General features: G+C 42.1%; 1 protein-coding gene across 3 annotated transcripts in view; it reads left to right on the top strand.

Moving 5' to 3' along the window:
* The window catches only part of col16a1 (collagen, type XVI, alpha 1), a 35,207-nt gene that overhangs the window by 2,163 nt on the left and 15,604 nt on the right, over positions 1 to 17,440 (top strand). For 2 of the 3 annotated variants that reach the window (XM_088986996.1, XM_088986999.1), the window contains exons 2-29: positions 1,531 to 1,640; positions 5,214 to 5,303; positions 5,372 to 5,489; positions 7,847 to 7,970; positions 8,450 to 8,731; positions 9,696 to 9,776; positions 9,842 to 9,907; positions 10,004 to 10,036; positions 11,234 to 11,284; positions 11,444 to 11,476; positions 11,569 to 11,613; positions 11,994 to 12,032; positions 12,603 to 12,665; positions 13,445 to 13,489; positions 13,594 to 13,689; positions 14,001 to 14,039; positions 14,123 to 14,167; positions 14,497 to 14,532; positions 14,614 to 14,736; positions 15,142 to 15,177; positions 15,487 to 15,522; positions 15,592 to 15,684; positions 15,875 to 15,919; positions 16,644 to 16,679; positions 16,775 to 16,828; positions 17,000 to 17,050; positions 17,117 to 17,260; positions 17,371 to 17,406. In XM_088986996.1, the coding sequence (XP_088843122.1) occupies positions 1,565 to 1,640; positions 5,214 to 5,303; positions 5,372 to 5,489; positions 7,847 to 7,970; positions 8,450 to 8,731; positions 9,696 to 9,776; positions 9,842 to 9,907; positions 10,004 to 10,036; positions 11,234 to 11,284; positions 11,444 to 11,476; positions 11,569 to 11,613; positions 11,994 to 12,032; positions 12,603 to 12,665; positions 13,445 to 13,489; positions 13,594 to 13,689; positions 14,001 to 14,039; positions 14,123 to 14,167; positions 14,497 to 14,532; positions 14,614 to 14,736; positions 15,142 to 15,177; positions 15,487 to 15,522; positions 15,592 to 15,684; positions 15,875 to 15,919; positions 16,644 to 16,679; positions 16,775 to 16,828; positions 17,000 to 17,050; positions 17,117 to 17,260; positions 17,371 to 17,406 (2,016 nt within the window). In that variant the 5' untranslated portion in view covers positions 1,531 to 1,564. The remainder of the gene's footprint in view (positions 1 to 1,530; positions 1,641 to 5,213; positions 5,304 to 5,371; positions 5,490 to 7,846; positions 7,971 to 8,449; positions 8,732 to 9,695; positions 9,777 to 9,841; positions 9,908 to 10,003; positions 10,037 to 11,233; positions 11,285 to 11,443; positions 11,477 to 11,568; positions 11,614 to 11,993; positions 12,033 to 12,602; positions 12,666 to 13,444; positions 13,490 to 13,593; positions 13,690 to 14,000; positions 14,040 to 14,122; positions 14,168 to 14,496; positions 14,533 to 14,613; positions 14,737 to 15,141; positions 15,178 to 15,486; positions 15,523 to 15,591; positions 15,685 to 15,874; positions 15,920 to 16,643; positions 16,680 to 16,774; positions 16,829 to 16,999; positions 17,051 to 17,116; positions 17,261 to 17,370; positions 17,407 to 17,440) is intronic. The other variant, XM_088986998.1, reaches the window with a different exon arrangement.

Raw genomic sequence — 17,440 nt, 5'->3', positions numbered from 1 at the left:
ACAATTTGAGCCTCTCTCGCCGGCTGAGGGCAAATGCGGGTCATTCGGCGATGAGTTAGTGCGACTCAGTGTGGCTGCGTGGTGCGTTCATGTGAGTGTATTGTCATGTTTAACTCGAGAGAGAAAAAAAAGGGAGAAGGATTGCAGATGCTGACGATAAATGGTTTTCTAGGAATGGTAGGATTAAATCTGGTCTGTGTTGTTGAGATTATTTATTTAAAGTTTATTCATTCATTTATTCATTCATTCATGTGATTATTTATTCGATTATTTCTTTGTTTTTCTTTTTAATTACTCATTCATTTGTTTCTTCATGTATGTATGTATGTATGTATGTATGTATGTATGTATGTATGTATGTATGTATGTATGTATGTATGTATGTATTTATTTGTTCATTTATGTACTTATTTATTTATCCATGTATTTGTTCGTTTATTTCCTCATTTATTTATTTATTTAAATATGTATTTATTTACACATTCAATTATTTATTTAGTTGTTAATGTATGCATGTATTCATGTATAATACGTATGTACATATGTAATGTGTGTTCGTCGTCTTTGACAAGAGATGACCATCTTCACTATAATTGTGTACACATTTACGAGGGGGCATGGTGCGTTCGGAGGTGGCTGATGAGGCCAATCCGAGCCCGGAAAGTCCTTGGACAGTGAGGGCAGGACAACAGAGCAGAGGCCTGAGCTGGAGGGTTGGTGCAACTGGCCTTGCATGGTGCTCGCTTGGTCTTGGCAGTCTGTGAACACTGTTGCTCATACGCTGCCGCTCCTGTGTGAATTGACACACGCCAGGCTGTCCGATTCTATGAGAGTGTCTCCAATGAGTTTTGGTCCAATCCGAAGTCCTTCATTGATGCTTTGAGTGTGTCCTTGGAGCGTTTCTTTTGACCACCCTGCGAGCGCACTACAGTGTGTAGTTCTCCATAAAGAAGGCGCTTGGGTAGTCGATCATTTGACATCCTGCTGACGTAGCCAGCCCAGCGAAGTTGAGACGTCCGGAGCATGGTGAAGACGCTGGACATTCCTGTTAGTTGGAGAATCTCTGTGTTCGGCACTTTGTCCTGCCGGTGTGTGTGTGTGTGTGTGCAGCATGTATGCATTCATTCATTTATTCATTCATTCATCCATTCATTCATTGATTCATTCATTCACATTTGGGTTGAGGATGATCAGATTTGTGAGACCGGATCATCTCATAATTGTTTTCTTCCTCAAGCTTATTTGTGGCTCAACAGATGCACGTTTGTCATATTTGCATACATGTGTGTGTTTATTTGTTTTTTATGATGCTTGCACCCTGTGAAAGGCCAACCAGATGGATGGGATAATGAGGATGTTTATCTCTGTACATCATAACTGCATTGATTGTGAACCACTCATAAATAAACACAGTCTATTTGAGATTGACTGCAGCACCAGTGTGCCACTGGAAACAAAGCCGAATGGAGGGCGCAGGCTAAAACGATGGGGGGGAGGTTGTTTGACATTTTGTGCCCATTTGTCCATCAGGTGTTGGCTGAGGTGAGGCGAGGCGTGCGAAAGCATGTGGCTTCTTTGTCCCTGCCTGACTCTGCTGGCCATTGGCCTCGTATCATGTGGAACGCTTCCGTCCGAGCAAGGTAAGCCTCGGATTCGTTTTTGGGCTTTAATACAATGCAAATATGTACTTGATAAGGTAATGAAAATCATTCCGGACCCACAGAAATGAAAATCATTCCGGACCCGCAGATATTCAAATTAATGAAGCCGTAAGAGCTGGTGAATGTTGATTGAATAATGCTCAATATTTGAATGGATGTGGTCAAATCTACCTTCAATGTATCACTTTCATCCCGATAATGTTCATACATCATAACGATTTCACGCCATTAATCTTCCATTTGCCAATTTCGTCGACAACAAACACCTTAGACACTTCAACTTCACGACCACATTCTAGCCACAAAAAAAGGCCTTCGCCACGACGACTCGATGCTAGCTGTTTTACAAAGCATGATTATGGCTAACTTTGTTTCAACTGCCATCCCTCAATGGCAGGGTGGTCAGCGTGTGGTTGGAACGTGTGGTCGCTTTTCTCTTCAAGAGCCAGCTCGCGAGTCTTTTAGCCGCAACGCTACGAGTGAAAGCCGCGTCGCAAGTGGGGACCTAACCTTTCGCGCCAGCCAGCGATGCAAAAACATGGTCCGATTAAGCCAAATCCCAATTTACCGCTAATTTGCTGACATGACATCTGGGGAGCGGGTTTAATTAAAACTACTGTTGAGGAATTGTGCTAGGGAACTGCAGCCAATCAGCCTCGGGGACTGGTCCTCTCGGGCAAATTAATTAGCGCAGACGCACGATTGAGGGAAGTTACGAGTTATTTCGTAGATCCGCTCCATAATGTGACATTCAGAGTTGTGAAAAGTGAAGATCATGCGTGTTTGGGTTCAGGATATTTGAAGAATGTTTCATTTCCGTGCAGCAGAGGGTCCGGCATTGTCTTGGCGGCGTATTTTGGATCATTATCAGTCTTTGCTATTGGTTGTCTCCACATTTGGCTGAATATGAGCGCAGGCCACTTCTGCGATCCGTTCCTGTTCTTTAAGTCTGCTTCATCAATAAATATTTGGAACAATTATTTACTGGCAGTCACTCGTGCCCAAGTTCATGGGAGAACAATGCGTTGAACGTGTCTCCGTAATCTTCTCTACCATCCATGACTCCTCATTTCAGGTAAACTGTCACGTATTTGATTCATGTACTCACCTCTAAATCTTCCTCCACAAACTCCCTGACGTTTAAGTATTGTTGAAAGCACCTGTATGATGTTTTATTTTCCGCCATATGAATTCCTCCGACACCCCATTTCGTAGTGATTGAATCGTGTCAATTCTTCTGCAATCTCACACCAATCGCTCACCATCCTGTCTGTCACTCATCTTCACACATATAGCAACGACCGTTTCACTAAATAGAATCAATGTTAAAATATGCCCTGCGTTTTGAAAACTAATCATATGTCCTTACAAAGCATGATCTTGAAGTGTGTTGAATAACTATTGATATGATGGTGGGCATAAAGAACTTGTTGGTCAATTTGGTCAAAGTATCAACTCAGTTTGTTTCTCACAAAGTCGGGCTTTGCTATTTCCAATGGAGACACCCCTCACCCTGACCCCCCTATCCCGATTCCTATAGAAAACATTTGCTCCACATGTCACATAACAGTTTACAAAGCTTTCAAGGTTAATGTTTGCGTGCCCTAATAACAGTCGTATAATAAAATTGAGCCAGGGGGGCTCTAACGGGGGTGCTTAGCCCTCTAAAAATGTTGGTTTATGTCTTTCCACTCATCTATGCTGCAGTTTTTGTCTCTGGGAAAACAACCCGGAATGGTCGCTCATTTGCTTTCAAACAGAAGCGTGAGCGACTCCTCGTGCGAGACTCTCACTTTTAGATCCACCTGCCGTTTCTTAGTCTGAGGTTTTCCGCTCCTTGTTTTGAGCCCCAATGTCACAACAAAGTGACGGTATTAAATCCACGACATCGGCCAACGCCCTCCGTGTGCCTTGCGTGACTTTAATGGCCCGGCATACTGTAAAGCTATGAGAGAGAACCAATTTTTGGCTGATCAGCACCCCGGTCCAATTATCAGTGAAAGCCACACTGTAAAGCGCACTCGATACCTTAGTCTCCCCACCTTATTAATAACCACACGGTGCGAGCAGACCTTTCACCTCCTCTTCCTAATGAACAACGACTTACAGTGTGTATTTTCTAAAGGAAGCTCACAGAACCTAATGGGTTGCGGTGACCCTTGCCACGGGCAAGGATTACTTTTGACGCCACTGGCGGTGTGACAAAATGTGGGTTGAAGTTGAGATTTTTACAGATGTTCTTGTAATATGGTGGTTATAATATTTTCACGAGAAACAAATGCTCAAAGAGCTAGTTTCATTGTTTTGACGAATGCACAGCAAAAAAAAAAAATCGACAGAACGATAGTCAAAGGAAAAATCAAGTATCAAAAGCCAATGAATAAGAAAAGGATCCATCAATCCAGCCATTTTCTGCTCTGGGCGTGTTGCGTCCTATTTCAGCTGGGCACACCCTGAACTGGTTGCCAGCCAATCGCAAAGGAACACAAGGAAAATTGAAAGTTTTAAGCAGCAAAAAGGTTTTCTCTTGACTCATCTTGAAATATACGAAATGAAGACAGTGTTTGTGTTATGATTTTTTTTTCATTTCTTTTCTTTTTTTGACAGGCAGCGTTTGAGAGGCTGCGCGAGATTTCATTCGGCGCTGACTTTGCAGAATCTCGGCAAAATTAAAAATACAGTTTTTGGGATTTTCTTTTCCTTCTCTTTTGCTTACCAATCCATCCTTATCGCTGACGGGTGTTGCCCACACCTTGATTTGTGCGCGTCGACAACAACACATCATGCGGCGCAATGTGCTCGTGCTTTGTCTCGCGGCTTGGCGCCGACTGGAGCAGATGCTGCAGGGCATCAAAATGAATAGGTGTTGACTTATTTGTTTTTTTTTCTTTCCAGCGAGCTTCTCTGAACTGAAATGACTTCATTGTAATGATGCTCTCATTTCCGTCGTCATTTCAGCTCCAGACAAGAGTGACATGAAAGCGTTACGTGCTTGCAAGGAGGTTTATTTCTTCTGGCGATGATAATAAGCCTTGATCTTTTACGTTTGATTTAACATCCCAAAAGAAAAATACATACTTGACTCGGGTTCAATGAACCACTGAACGGCGATTTGTAAGTTTTAGTTTGAACATGACAAAAAAGAATTTATTTCCACAACCAAAATAAAAGTGGGCCCAGTATAGTCTTTTGCTCAGTCCTCCGCCCCAAAACGATCAATGCCTTTGATTCACAGGATTACTTACTTTAATCACCCCGTTTTTTTCTACACATCTCACATAATCTCCCACCTTTAGTCTGTTAAGCATCGCCAATTTTCTTCTCCAACCCCATCGTACATTTTGACAAGGTGTGAACATATCTGTCAAGTGCGGCGCGGGCAATGGCGTTCGTCTCAGCTATGACCTGGTTTCATCGAGCGCAGCGTTCTCTTTCTAACATCATTTTGGATCCATTTTGTTTATACATTTTGAACGTGCAGTCAAGAACCGACGCCATTGTCACGCGTTTCATCAACCGACAAAGCGTACGAATCAAATCGCTTCGCCGCAGGCCTACTATTTATCTCCCCAGACGCTCCGTGCCCGGCGTTACAAGTGGAAGAATGGAAGTTTCCAAATTCGCCGCCGGATAACATCACAGGTGACGTCAAGTCTCTTTTCCTCTTGTTCTGGCGAGGATGTCTAACTGAGTTCTGATACCGTTCGCAGGCTTTGATTTGGTGAGGCGCTTCTCCCTTCTCAAGAATCAAGATGTGAAAAAAATCCGCAACCCTCGCGGGCCCGTCATCCTGCGCTTGGGCAAGACTCCTCTCATTCGTCCCACCGAGTAAGTTGAACGCTGATAATGGGAATGCCATATCTACGCAAGTCTGATTGCATGTCCAGATGGCCCACTTCCTCCATCCCGCCACTAGAGATGCCGTGTTGTATGAAAAGACCGAAAGAAAAAAAAATAGTCAAATGGACGCCTTGATTAGTATTTGCAAAACCTGTCGCCTGCCTGCATCAATCTACAACCGTTTTTCTGACATATCTGTCAACCGTAAAGCATGTTTACGAACCTTGACAAGAGCAGTTTCATAGCTCTGTTCGCTCTAATTCAAGGGTGTCAAACTCATTTTTTGCCGTGGGCTATATTGTAGTTACGGTTTACTCTCAAGGGCTGTTATGAATTTGGGGAAGCCTTAGAATGTTGAACCCATCTCACATATTACATTTAGAGAGCACAACGAATTAACTAATTCAAAAATGTATCCAGGAATTGCAAATGCGGAGTAGAGTACCATTCCCGAATTTGTTCTGGTTTTGTTTTTTCTTGTTTGGTTGCCGATAAAGCACCCAGACATTCAATTCCATGCATTCATGTATTTTTTCACATAGTGGTGTAAAACAAAGTCGTTTTGGCCCAGATTGACCGTTTCCGATCCAACCGCATTAGTAACCAACCCTCAGGCTTATTCTCAGGCTTCTCACTCCACTAAAGTGATTGCACGCTTTGGCGCTAATTTGATAATTCCGGCTCAATGTCGGCAAAGGATAAATGCGTCGTTCGCTGTCATTCAGGCGCCTTTTTTTAATTCACCCGTAACGAGACTGAGATCCGTGGGTGTGTGAGTGATTGGAAATGAATTCTTTGCTATGTATTCAAGAGTCGTCGACTCGCAAATGAGTGACGGCCAAATGAAGCCGCTTGTTTCTAGGCAGTCTTATTTGTGCGTTACCGGCAGAATGGCCACCACTCTGCATAATAGGATTTGATCGCTTTAGGCCTGTTTTTTTTTATATTTAATGATGGTGGAGGGCATGAAAAGAAGAGAAAAGCCATTTTCTGATATGGTGGCACGTAACGCAGATTGCGATAAAAGAACTGTTGGTCCTGTAATATAAAGTCCAAAGTACATTTCAGAACAGGCAGGGGTTGGGGGGGGGCTCACAGCCTCAAGGCTCAACATCCTAACAAATATAAAACGTTATCACCTTCCTCGCATGACGATTAGCGTGTGCATAGAATGCGTTCATGGCAATCGTCAGCGAGACAAACTCCATTTTGACATTGCATGACATACCGTCTCTCTTCTGAAATATATGAAAACACAATTCCTTATCACTACGCGCCGAGTTCGTGACAAGTGTTACCATATTTGTGTATCCGACAAAAAAAAACGTATAATTGAAATTTTACATATTTTTTTTGCCAGTTTTCTAGGTTTTTTTAAGCAAACGTCCAGTTCTTTGGAGATCCCCATTCTCTCCTTCTCACCTTTACATTCCACACCCTTTGCCTCGTCCTCCACTCATAAATCACATTATGAGCTTGAAAACCGGCAGCCATCATCGAACATTCACTGCATAAGGAAGCATTGGGAGGGGGGGGGGGGGGGCATTTCAAAGTATTTACCATCTGATCAAGCATACGTTTCACGGGGGATGTTAGCGAAAACCCGTCATCCCTCACCGCACCTTCATTCATAATTGTCTGGGTGAATTTGTGTGTTTCGATGTCCTTGACCAAACAGCAGAGTTGCAAAGCTTGCTGGGCCGTATCTGCTCGGGATAATATAAATGCCAAAGGGCTACTGACTCATTGTGCGCTTCGCATTGTAATGCGGGCGCTATCTTCACTATGTGCTGGGAGAAAGTAAACAGGAATCACAAAGCCACCGTTGCATATCAAAAAGCTTGCGCGGGGCGCACGACGCATTTGTTATTTCTCCTTTCCGGCACATCACAGGAAACCTGTATGTCCCCTTCCGTTAAATAGGCAAAGCCGTTTTTTTGCAAACGAATGAAATGACCTGTATTTTTTATTATAAATAAATAAATCGACAGACAGACGGATAGACGACACACCGACAGACCACCCACCGACAGACACACTGACTGACAGACGGACCGAAGGACCGATTGACAGACCGATCGACAGACCAACAGATCGACAGACCGACACATTTAGATCTTCCGCAGGTTATACATTCCGAAATAATTGGCCCACAGCCGAAATAAACATTAAAACGTGGCACATCTTTCATTGCAAATGAGTGCAATGAGGTCACACGCCTTGGCCAAACAACTTCTTTTGTTTCAAAGTAAATATACCCGCACTAAAAAAAATTGAATCTGTACAAATTTCCTTCATTTCACCCGTCGCAAACGCTTTTTTTTTTTTTTTTCCTGTATTCATAGTGAGGTGTTTCCTGATGGTCTTCCCGAGGAATTCTCTCTCATATTCACCTTGACCTTAAAGAAGGCCGCCCTGAGAGACACCACCTACCTCCTCCAGATATCCGATGAGCAGGGATACCCTCAGGTATGTTTTTAATTGTATTTTCTTTCTGATAGTACAACTATTGATGACATCGTAACTTTTGAACACCCTTACAATTCTTCCCGTGTCAATCCCGGTGCCTTAACCCACCTTATTCCGCCTTCGAATCGTCTCTCTCGATTTATTTGTCGGATTATTCCAATTCAACGATAGTGTGTTTTACTCATCGTTGTTATTCACGCACGTGTGTTGCATGACAAGGTATTCCTTGAGGTAGCTATAATCATGAGAAGCCAGATTTAACTATTTAATATGCATGGTGAATGGAAGCCGAGTCCCCTCATTAAAATGATTTATTGGCTTCACTGATCGCGTGTGTAATTAATGTCTTTCCTTTTTTAAACAAAATCTCCCCGCGTGTGTACGCGTTCCACACATTGAACACATTAGTCTTTGTTGACACCTATTTCTGTCGCTTTCACATCACATAGCTTCAAGTCGAACTCTGTTTTTTTTTTTAGCTCTCAGTAGACCTCAACAGCCAAGACGGCACCCTGTCGCTGAGAGCGAGACGGGCAGACGTGCCGGGCGACCTGGTGAGCTGCGCGTTCGCTAATGAGGCCGTGGAAACTCTGCTGGATCTACGCTGGCACAAGGTGGCCTTGAGCGTTCGGCGAGATTCCGCCTCACTCGTGGTGGACTGCGGCCCCGTCGACACAAGGGCCCTGGAGCCACGTGAGAAACTGTCCATTGATGGACATACGCTGTTGGCCATTCGGGCGACGGACGCCGGGCCTGTACAGGTAGATTTGTAATGGACTTGCACGGTCTGACTAACATGTTATTTTATAATAATAATAATAATCCATTTCATTTCTATTTTAATATTTATTTATTTAATATGTATTTAATATGTATTTAATGTGTGTTTAATATTTAATATTTACTTAATATTCATTTGGTATTTATTTGATATTTATTTGATATTTATTTATGTATGTACTTATTTGGGGAGAGGTACATTTGTAATTGAATTGCACTGTCAGACTACCATGTTTGTATTTATTTATTATTTATTATTTATTATTTATGTTTTATTATTTACATATTATTATTCATGTATTATTATTCATTCATTCCCAAACGTTTGCATAACCCTATATGGTGATTCTGAACTTTTTTTCTCAGAATGGGCATTTAATTTCCATGTTACTTTTTAAATTTTATTTTGACAAACAATGTTGGCTAATTTTATAGTTCATATTCTGCATAGCGATGGTCCGATAAGCCTTTTGGTCGCAGATCGGCCGATTTGAAGACCCTCCGTTTCCCATTTGTTGAGAATAAGAGAACATTGGTTGTACTCCAATCAACCTTTCCGAAAAGTCTCTCTTTGCACGTCTGCAAATTCATATTTGGGTATGCATTCTGGACGCTAACCAATGTTCCGGGTGAGGAAATCTTGACTACCGTGCGAGAACGCCGTGAGCCCGGGCCTATTACAGATGAATAGATCCAGTCATCCCGCTGTTTATATTAGTTTAAAGATCAATTAACTTCATTAGTCCGAAAGCATATTTGGTGAACATAGGGAAATGGGTATTCATACACACCAGCGCACAAAAACCTCCCGACAAAGGGCTTTGCAACCGCTTCATATAAACGAGCGCTTAATTGGCTCTCAGCTTTGTTTACCGCCTCATTGACGCCTACATTGTATATCTTACCCTCCCCCCCATATGCCCCACACGCCTCTGTTTCTACCAGATGGACATTCAGCAGGTGGTGCTCTATTGCGATCCATCCCTAGCCATTCAAGAGTTGTGCTGTGAGATACCAGGAGCTCAAGTAAGATTTGGCCAAATTGTTTTCATTGTTTTTCTTATGCTAAATATTTTGTTATGTGTTTACAGTGCCCACCGGATGCCTCCAAGAGTCGACGAGCCGCAGAGAATGACTTGGAAAATAATTTTAGCCAGGTATTACTTCAAACTGTATTTTTTATGCTATTGCAACAAAATTCAGCCGCCATCTCGCTTTTGCGACTAACCCTGACCTTTCCCCTTCACTTCAAGGACATTCTCTCATCCGAAGACCTGTCACAGAAAGTAAGTCTGATTATTATTCAAAACCTATGAATTTTCATGTATGTCGAGCCCAAAAATTGACTTCCTGGACTGTAGTTTTTATTCATTTATTTATGTATTTATTTGTTTATTTATGTATTTGTGTATGTTTGTTTATGCTTTTACTGTATTCACCTCGAACTACACCTGAAACCAATTTCCTTTACAGTTTTATTGTTCTGCAAACTTTTAATAGAACTTAATTATGTGAATTAATCAAATCTGCTTGAAAAGGAGATTAAGAAGCAAATAAAGACAGATGTCTTCTCCAAGTGATGTGACAGACAGAGATAGAGAGCAATATAACCCCCCCCCAAAAAAAAAAAAAAAAAAACGAAATGCAACCTCACTTCGCTTCATGAGCCCGGTTGACGTTTAAGCTGTTCCAATTCCAAAACACCTTTCCTATAGGAAATAATGAAAGTGAATACATTTCGTTCCTGGTACATCATGTTGCTCTTATAAAATACGTATGACATGTTCAGGCCATGTTTTATTCTTCAAATATAACATAATAGCTGAGTCAATAAAACACACTGAAGAATGTAGAAGGAAAAAAAGAACTACAATAAAAGTTCCAATCCTTTGAAGCCGCCAAACAGAAAGTTTAGCAATTTGTATGATGGACATTCAGCTACTACTCCTTGTAAACAGCAGAGGGGAAAGCCTCAAAGCTTTTAACCGCAAGGGGGTCTGACTAAATCCGCTATCAGAGACCAGAGCTTGGAAAACGGTGAGTCATCTCTCGATTTCGCTTTCAAAACATCGGAAAGCGGTAGGAGGCGAGCGTCGCGGCGGGAATGAAACATTCCTACTGATCCTCGTCTCCCACAATAGCTATACGCTAATGTGGGAGTGCGCAAGAACACCTCACATCTTTTTTGTTTTTTGTTTTTACTATAAACTGAAGGGATGTAGGGTTGTTTATTTTTATGAAATAGTGCCACCACCTGGTGACAAGAGACACTGAGAAATCATCTTTATGCTTTATTGGAAGTGTACGGGGTGAACAGCTGTTTGATTCAACATGCAAATGTTTCGAATCAATATTTCGTCCTTAGGTGATGCATGTGTGTCGTTTAAAACATAAAAAAAATCAATCGATGAACGGTAGCTTTCGTCACTTTGTATTAGACCGTGTAAACCACGGCGGGTGGTGTGTGTTTGTGTGTGTTTCAGCTCATAAATCTTGCTCGAGTTTCTGGCTTCAAAGGGGAAAAAGGCAACCGGGTGAGTCACATTTTGTGCATACAAAAAGAATTAACATCTGCGGAATGTTTCAAGTCTTGACAAGCCTCAAATTGCCTCACACAGTTAAAAGCGACATTGGAACCACAATGAAAAAAAAAGCTTTTAGGGTTAGCCTTTTACAGCGCATTTCTCTCTTAGGGTGATGACTGTTCTGGCGTTCATTCAAGTCCGGTAAGTCGTTTTGATGAAACAAACATCGGCCATGATTCGGTTGTTTGAAATCTGGCCTAAAATGGTCTCGAATGTGTGTCTCTTAACTATAGTGTGCGGCAACCACCAAGGGAGAGAAGGGAGAGAAAGGAGAGATGGTGAGTGCCATGGGTGCCAATCATCCGCGATGGGTCCGCGAATCTAAAAACGCTATTTGGATGAATTTTTTTTGATGATATGCTTGGTGTGCTTGTTTCACTGATGCATCAGAGTGTCCGCTCCGCAAGTGTCAATCCGGTTCGGCTTGAGTAAGATTTGACGGCGTCAAAGCGGTTCTAGTTCAGTGTGACGCCTGTGTTTTTATCTACATTATGCATGAATCCACTCCAGGTGGTGTTTGTGTGTATTTCTGACTGCTTGTCGTATTGGACGGATGACCAGTTGCAGTCGTGTTTAGCTTTGCACCGGTCATCTGCACTTTTTTTTCTAGAATTGTCTCATTGATTTGAATTGTTCTCTCCCCCCCCCCCCCTCACAGGCACTACCAGCCAGCTGGGGCGAAGCAGCCACGTTCAAGGTGAAAATGTTTTAAGAAAGGAGGGGAGGACCATCCTGTTAATTTGAGGCTCTTTAACTCATTCACTGCCAGACGATGGGCAAAAATGTGGCCACTCCATTGCCAGGGTTTATGTCATTGTCACTCGAATTCCAGGACACACAGAATATTGACTTTTAGGACTACATAAACATTCAATGCAGCGTTAAAAAAACTTAGACGCTCCTCTTTCATCAGAGAAAATTAATTAATTCCTAAATGATATGGGTCTGGAGTTATATGAGCATGAAATGAGGGTGGCTGTCCAAAATACAATCCAATACATCAATATTGTTTTTTTATAGCGCTTTAGCAACAGCTGAAGCTGGAACAAAGCGCTGATATGGGAAAAAAAAGGAAATGCTGCCCCTATGTGGAAAGTAAAAAAACATTGCCAGAGGGCACGGCCAGCGCTTCATCGGCACCCAAACATGAAAACACAAAACCCGAATGAATTCAGGAATACGTCATATTTTTAATTCCTGAATAAATTTGTGAATTGCAGTGAACGAGTTAATAATCTTCTCTTTTTTTTAATCTGCCTTTTACCAGGAACTGAAAGGTCAGAAGGGTGACATTGGCCCACAGGGTCTCACAGGCACTCCAGGAAAGGATGTAAGTGTTGCTTCTGTTACTTCATTGTTTTGTTTTCCTCTCTCTCAAGATTTACAAGTTAAACGTTCCTGTACAGTCAGGCTGTTTTAATTCCCATTCCCGTTTCCACAAATGCTCCCAATGATACATTCAACTCAATGCCGCCTCATTTGAGCGCCAGGCGTATCTCCATTCGGGAAGATTTAAAACTTTTTAATCTCGCCTGTTCGGAGCGGTGATTCTGCCGACGTAATGGAAAAGTTTGGAGGAACAAATTACAAGGTCTACGTCTGCTTTGAGATATTCCCAGGGTTCCGGCATTTGGTCGTTCACCGGGTTAAGTGTTTTTTTTTTTGCGACAGATGGATTTGGCGGAGGAGAGATTTATTTTTCTTAAGCCGCCATCCATCTGACATGGGGAATATAAATGTGCTTGGTGATGTGACTTGAATAAGGCAGGCAGAATTTGGCGCACATGATTAATAGGCACAAAAATATTAGTATTTTATTATTTTGTATTTTATTTTAGGTTTGTATTCATTTTTATTTCATTTTAATGTTTGTGTTTATGTTTGGTTTTACGTTTAGTTTTACATTTAGTTTTACGTTTATTTATACGTTTATTAAAATTTTTGTAACTATTTTTGTATTTATTTATATTTTATGTATTTATTTTTTTATATATCTATCACACATGGGGTTCAGCAAAGTCGCTCCGTCATTCAGGCTGACATTGATGATGTCGCTGACCTGTACTGACGCCATCACATTTTTTTTGTCTGTCTGTTATCATTTTCCAGGGTCGAGCGGGCTCCATCTGCGTTGTAGGCCCCAAAGGACAGAAGGTCCGCGCTCGGTTTTATCCCGAATATCTTTCTGTCATTCCGTGTGAATCACATCCCTCACTGTCGCATGGTTATAAACCAGATTTTGTTGGCCTTTTTTACAGGGTACCTCGGGATCAGTGGGTCCTGAAGGCTTGGCTGGAGAGCCGGGTTTGCCCGGACCTAGAGGACCACCTGGAGTCGGAAAGCCAGGTCCAGCTGTAAGTAAAGCCACTAAATCAACTCACCCGAAAGCCCCATTTTACTCACTACCGCATGACGCTTGATGGTAATAAATGAAAGAATCATGTTAGGAAAGTGTATTGGATTAACTTTTTAAGACAGCCATCAAAATAAAAAAGTAAATGTGAAACACAGAATGTCTCGCTGAAATGTATTTAAATTAATTGCTATTATATGTAAAGAACATCCACCAAAATTGCCCGACTAATATTTTTAACACACCAAATCTTGCCCCCTTTTCAAAACGTTTGTACACCCGTTTTAAGCAAATAATGGTCTTCTTTTCAAGGGCCCTCCTGGTGAGCCCGGTGGTGCAAAAGGCGACATGGTAGGGTCACCCATTAATGAGTTATTTGGCTCTAGCTTTTTGTCAACTTTGTTTTAAACTCTATCATGTTGTCTCCTAAACAGGGTGAATCTGGACCTCAGGGTGTTGATGGATTTCCTGGAGATCCTGTGAGATATGTTTAAGAAATGAAGTAATGTGTAAGAAGGTCCTAGGAACCATTAGACGAGTTGTTACCTCATGGGAAACTGTTGTTTGATGTGCATTTTGGCATAGTTTTACATAATATTTCGAAGTTGTTGTGGAACGTCAAAAAGAAGTGTGCTCAGTCCTCTGCATATTTTGTTATGATACCATCAAAATGACGGCTGTGAAAAAGGTCAAGAAATTAACTCATTCACTGCCAGACATGCAAAGATGCAAAAACTCCAGTGACCGGGTTTATTTCAATATTAGTCGCATAAACTATTCACTATATGCTTGCTCAATCAATTCTTAGGGGCCAAGAGGACCAGCGGGGCACAAAGGAGAAAAGGTATTTATTTCATTATCTCCTCATTTGCATGTCCGTGGGATTTCGCCTCGCTTGCACTGAGTACTTGACTTTGATTTTCAGGGAGACCCGTGCGAAGTGTGCCCCACGCTGCCCATGGATATCGGCAACACGGTGGCTTTGCAAGGGATGACGGGCTCCAAAGGAGAACCTGGATTGCCAGGAATCGGAGAGAGAGGACCACCGGTATGTTGAACCTGTCCATTCTGATACCGTTGACATTTTTTATAACCACGACTGCATTTTTCATCACGTGACCTCAATAACTGAGATTTGGAAAACCGCCCAAAATTGAGTTTTTTTTTCCCTGACAATTCTACAGAATGATAGTGGCCCAGAGGTGGTACCTGTAGCTGTAATTTACCACAAGTATTCCAGGCACTTTCAAATGGAATCTTTTCAAATGGAATCCGACATGATATGATTTTCAATATTGTGAGTGGAAGATAGTACTCAGTACTATCTTCCGCCTCCACTCGGTTCTTGAAGATCATGAAACTGGAAGCAGCAGAGAGCGACAAAGGGAGATAGGGCCTCACTCGCTGAAGACTGACAAATCGCTGAAATCTGCCATCTCTCCGTGTTCACCAGGGAACTCCAGGTGTGGCTGGAACGGGCGGACAGAAGGTATAGAGTTCAGTTCTCTGGTCTTCATTTGCGACTTTGGTCTCTTTCGGTCACACTCATTGGCATTCCAGCCCATTCCGACACGCTCGGAAAGCAGATGGAAAATAGGGATGACTTTCCTTTGGGTGCTTTCGCATACAGCCCACCTGTTCAATCTCTGCACCGAGCCTGTCCGAGTACGTTGCCACGCTCGCACGTTCTCACGTCTGCCTATTTACAGTGACCTGTCTGCTTTTAAACACGACACGACATCTCCCAGCGAAAGACTCGATGATGAATTATAATTTGATTTTTTTGTCTTTTTTTAAGGGCGAAGCAGGATCGGATGGTGTGAAAGGGGAAAAGGTCAGTTTGGCATGCCAGTGTTGAAATAATATTTTAACACTGATTCCTATCCGTGACGTATTTGTCCAGGGTGAACCCTGTTCGGTGTGCCCCACGTTGAGCGAGTTATCCCCAAACCTGGGGGCACAAACTCTGCAAGCAAAAGGCCAAAAAGGAGAACAAGTAAGTCTAGAGTTTGCTCCACATTACTTTTACTTCTTTCACAAAGTTTTCAGAAAAGCTTGCATGAAATAAATTCCATCATTGAGTTTCTTTGCGATTGGTTTGACATTTTTGTTTACATCGGTGCTTTTCCGTGCAAGGACCAACGTTAAAATCATGCATTATTTCATGTTTTCTTCCCCGCTTGCAGGGACATGCTGGAAATGTTGGACCAGCTGGCCCAAGAGGAGAGAAGGTACGTAAAGTAATTTTCGGAAAGCAGCTTCTCTACTTACGACCATTGGAGTTATGAACAACGGTACATACGAACATTTTTGTAGTAGCTTATGTAGTAATCTCTCAAGGTGTTCATGTACATATCTTTGTATAGCAAATATTTTATAAAGTGTTTATTTTTCAATACAAATCAATTCTAGTTACTTATACAACCCTTAAACATTCTTATATAAGTCTTAAACATACATTCAATACAAAATATAGCACTCGAGCAACTTATGAACGAATTCAATTTACGAACGACCGTTTGGGAATGTATCTTGTTCGTAAATTGGGGAATGTCTGTACCTAGTTGGGGAGCGTCTGTAGTAGTTGCGAGATCTGTTGTGGCGCAATATTATTCATACATATAAGGTACATCTGCGTATAAGGCACAGGGTCATCTTTTGAAGAAAAGCAAGACTTTGGGTGTGCCTTATACACCGGAAAACACGGACATTGGAAAATTGGGTGACCTCAATCATTGGGTTATGCTTGAAGGAATTGATTGGTTTTTAAATAGGTCTTTTAATTAACTACGGGGACAACAGAAAATATGTATTTATGTATTTATTTATTTTTGAGTTGCTTTTGGTAAAAAGATAGCAATGACGTAAATGCATTTTACACGCTCGTCTCTGAAATATTAACCAATTCAAAAGACACATCTCAATGTTTGTATTAATTCGAAAAATCGTGTGCAGGGTAACACGGGGAGAAGAGGACCTGACGGTAAGCCGGTGAGTTTGGATTAAGCTCTTTGAAACAGAATGCGCCGATTTAAATCGTGATCCTGTCAAAACATGAAAATATTATCGTCTCAAAAAAAAAACAGGGAAAAGTTGGAGCAAAAGGATCTGCTGGCAAGGATGGCGTCAACGGTGAAAAGGTACAAAAACGATCTCGCCCTACTTTCAATAAAGACGACATTCCGAAATAATCCAATTAATTGACACAAAATTAACATCAACAATGAATAATGGCAATTTTCCCAAGGATACAACAAAGAAAACTCCAATTTTGCAGTCACACGCTCTCCCTTCTTTTCTTCTATTTACAGGGAGAGATTGGATTACCAGGTCTAAGTCTTCCGGGCCAAAAAGGGGAGCCGGTAAGTAAAGACATAAGGACTAAGTCTTTGTGAGAATGGACCTAACCTTCTTTTGCCCTTCTCAAGGGCAAGTGCGGCTCTTGCCAGCCGTACGAAGTTGGCAGCGGACCGGCCAGCATCAAAATGCCTGAGGGAACAATAGGCAACCCGGGCGAACCGGGCCCTCCGGGCATCCCCGGGCTTCCGGGCCTTGGAGCGGAAGGCAAACAGGTGCCGATAGTCACGACTCAACTCAAGCCAAATGGATTGAGAAAATAAATCGCAGAGATTTCGGGACGTGTTTATGTTCGTGCTCACCTGACTGTATTACACCCACCCAGGGCCCCACGGGTGCTGCCGGAGAGAGAGGAGATAAGGTAAGATTCGGAAAGGTTCAAGTCCCATCAACTA

This window comes from Hippocampus bargibanti, linkage group LG20 (assembly GCF_051943395.1).
Source record: "Hippocampus bargibanti isolate YZ-2025 linkage group LG20, ASM5194339v1, whole genome shotgun sequence".
Lineage (NCBI taxonomy): Eukaryota > Metazoa > Chordata > Actinopteri > Syngnathiformes > Syngnathidae > Hippocampus > Hippocampus bargibanti.
The sequence above is the reverse complement of the archived record's forward strand: the minus strand, read 5'-3'. Positions and strand labels throughout refer to the sequence as shown.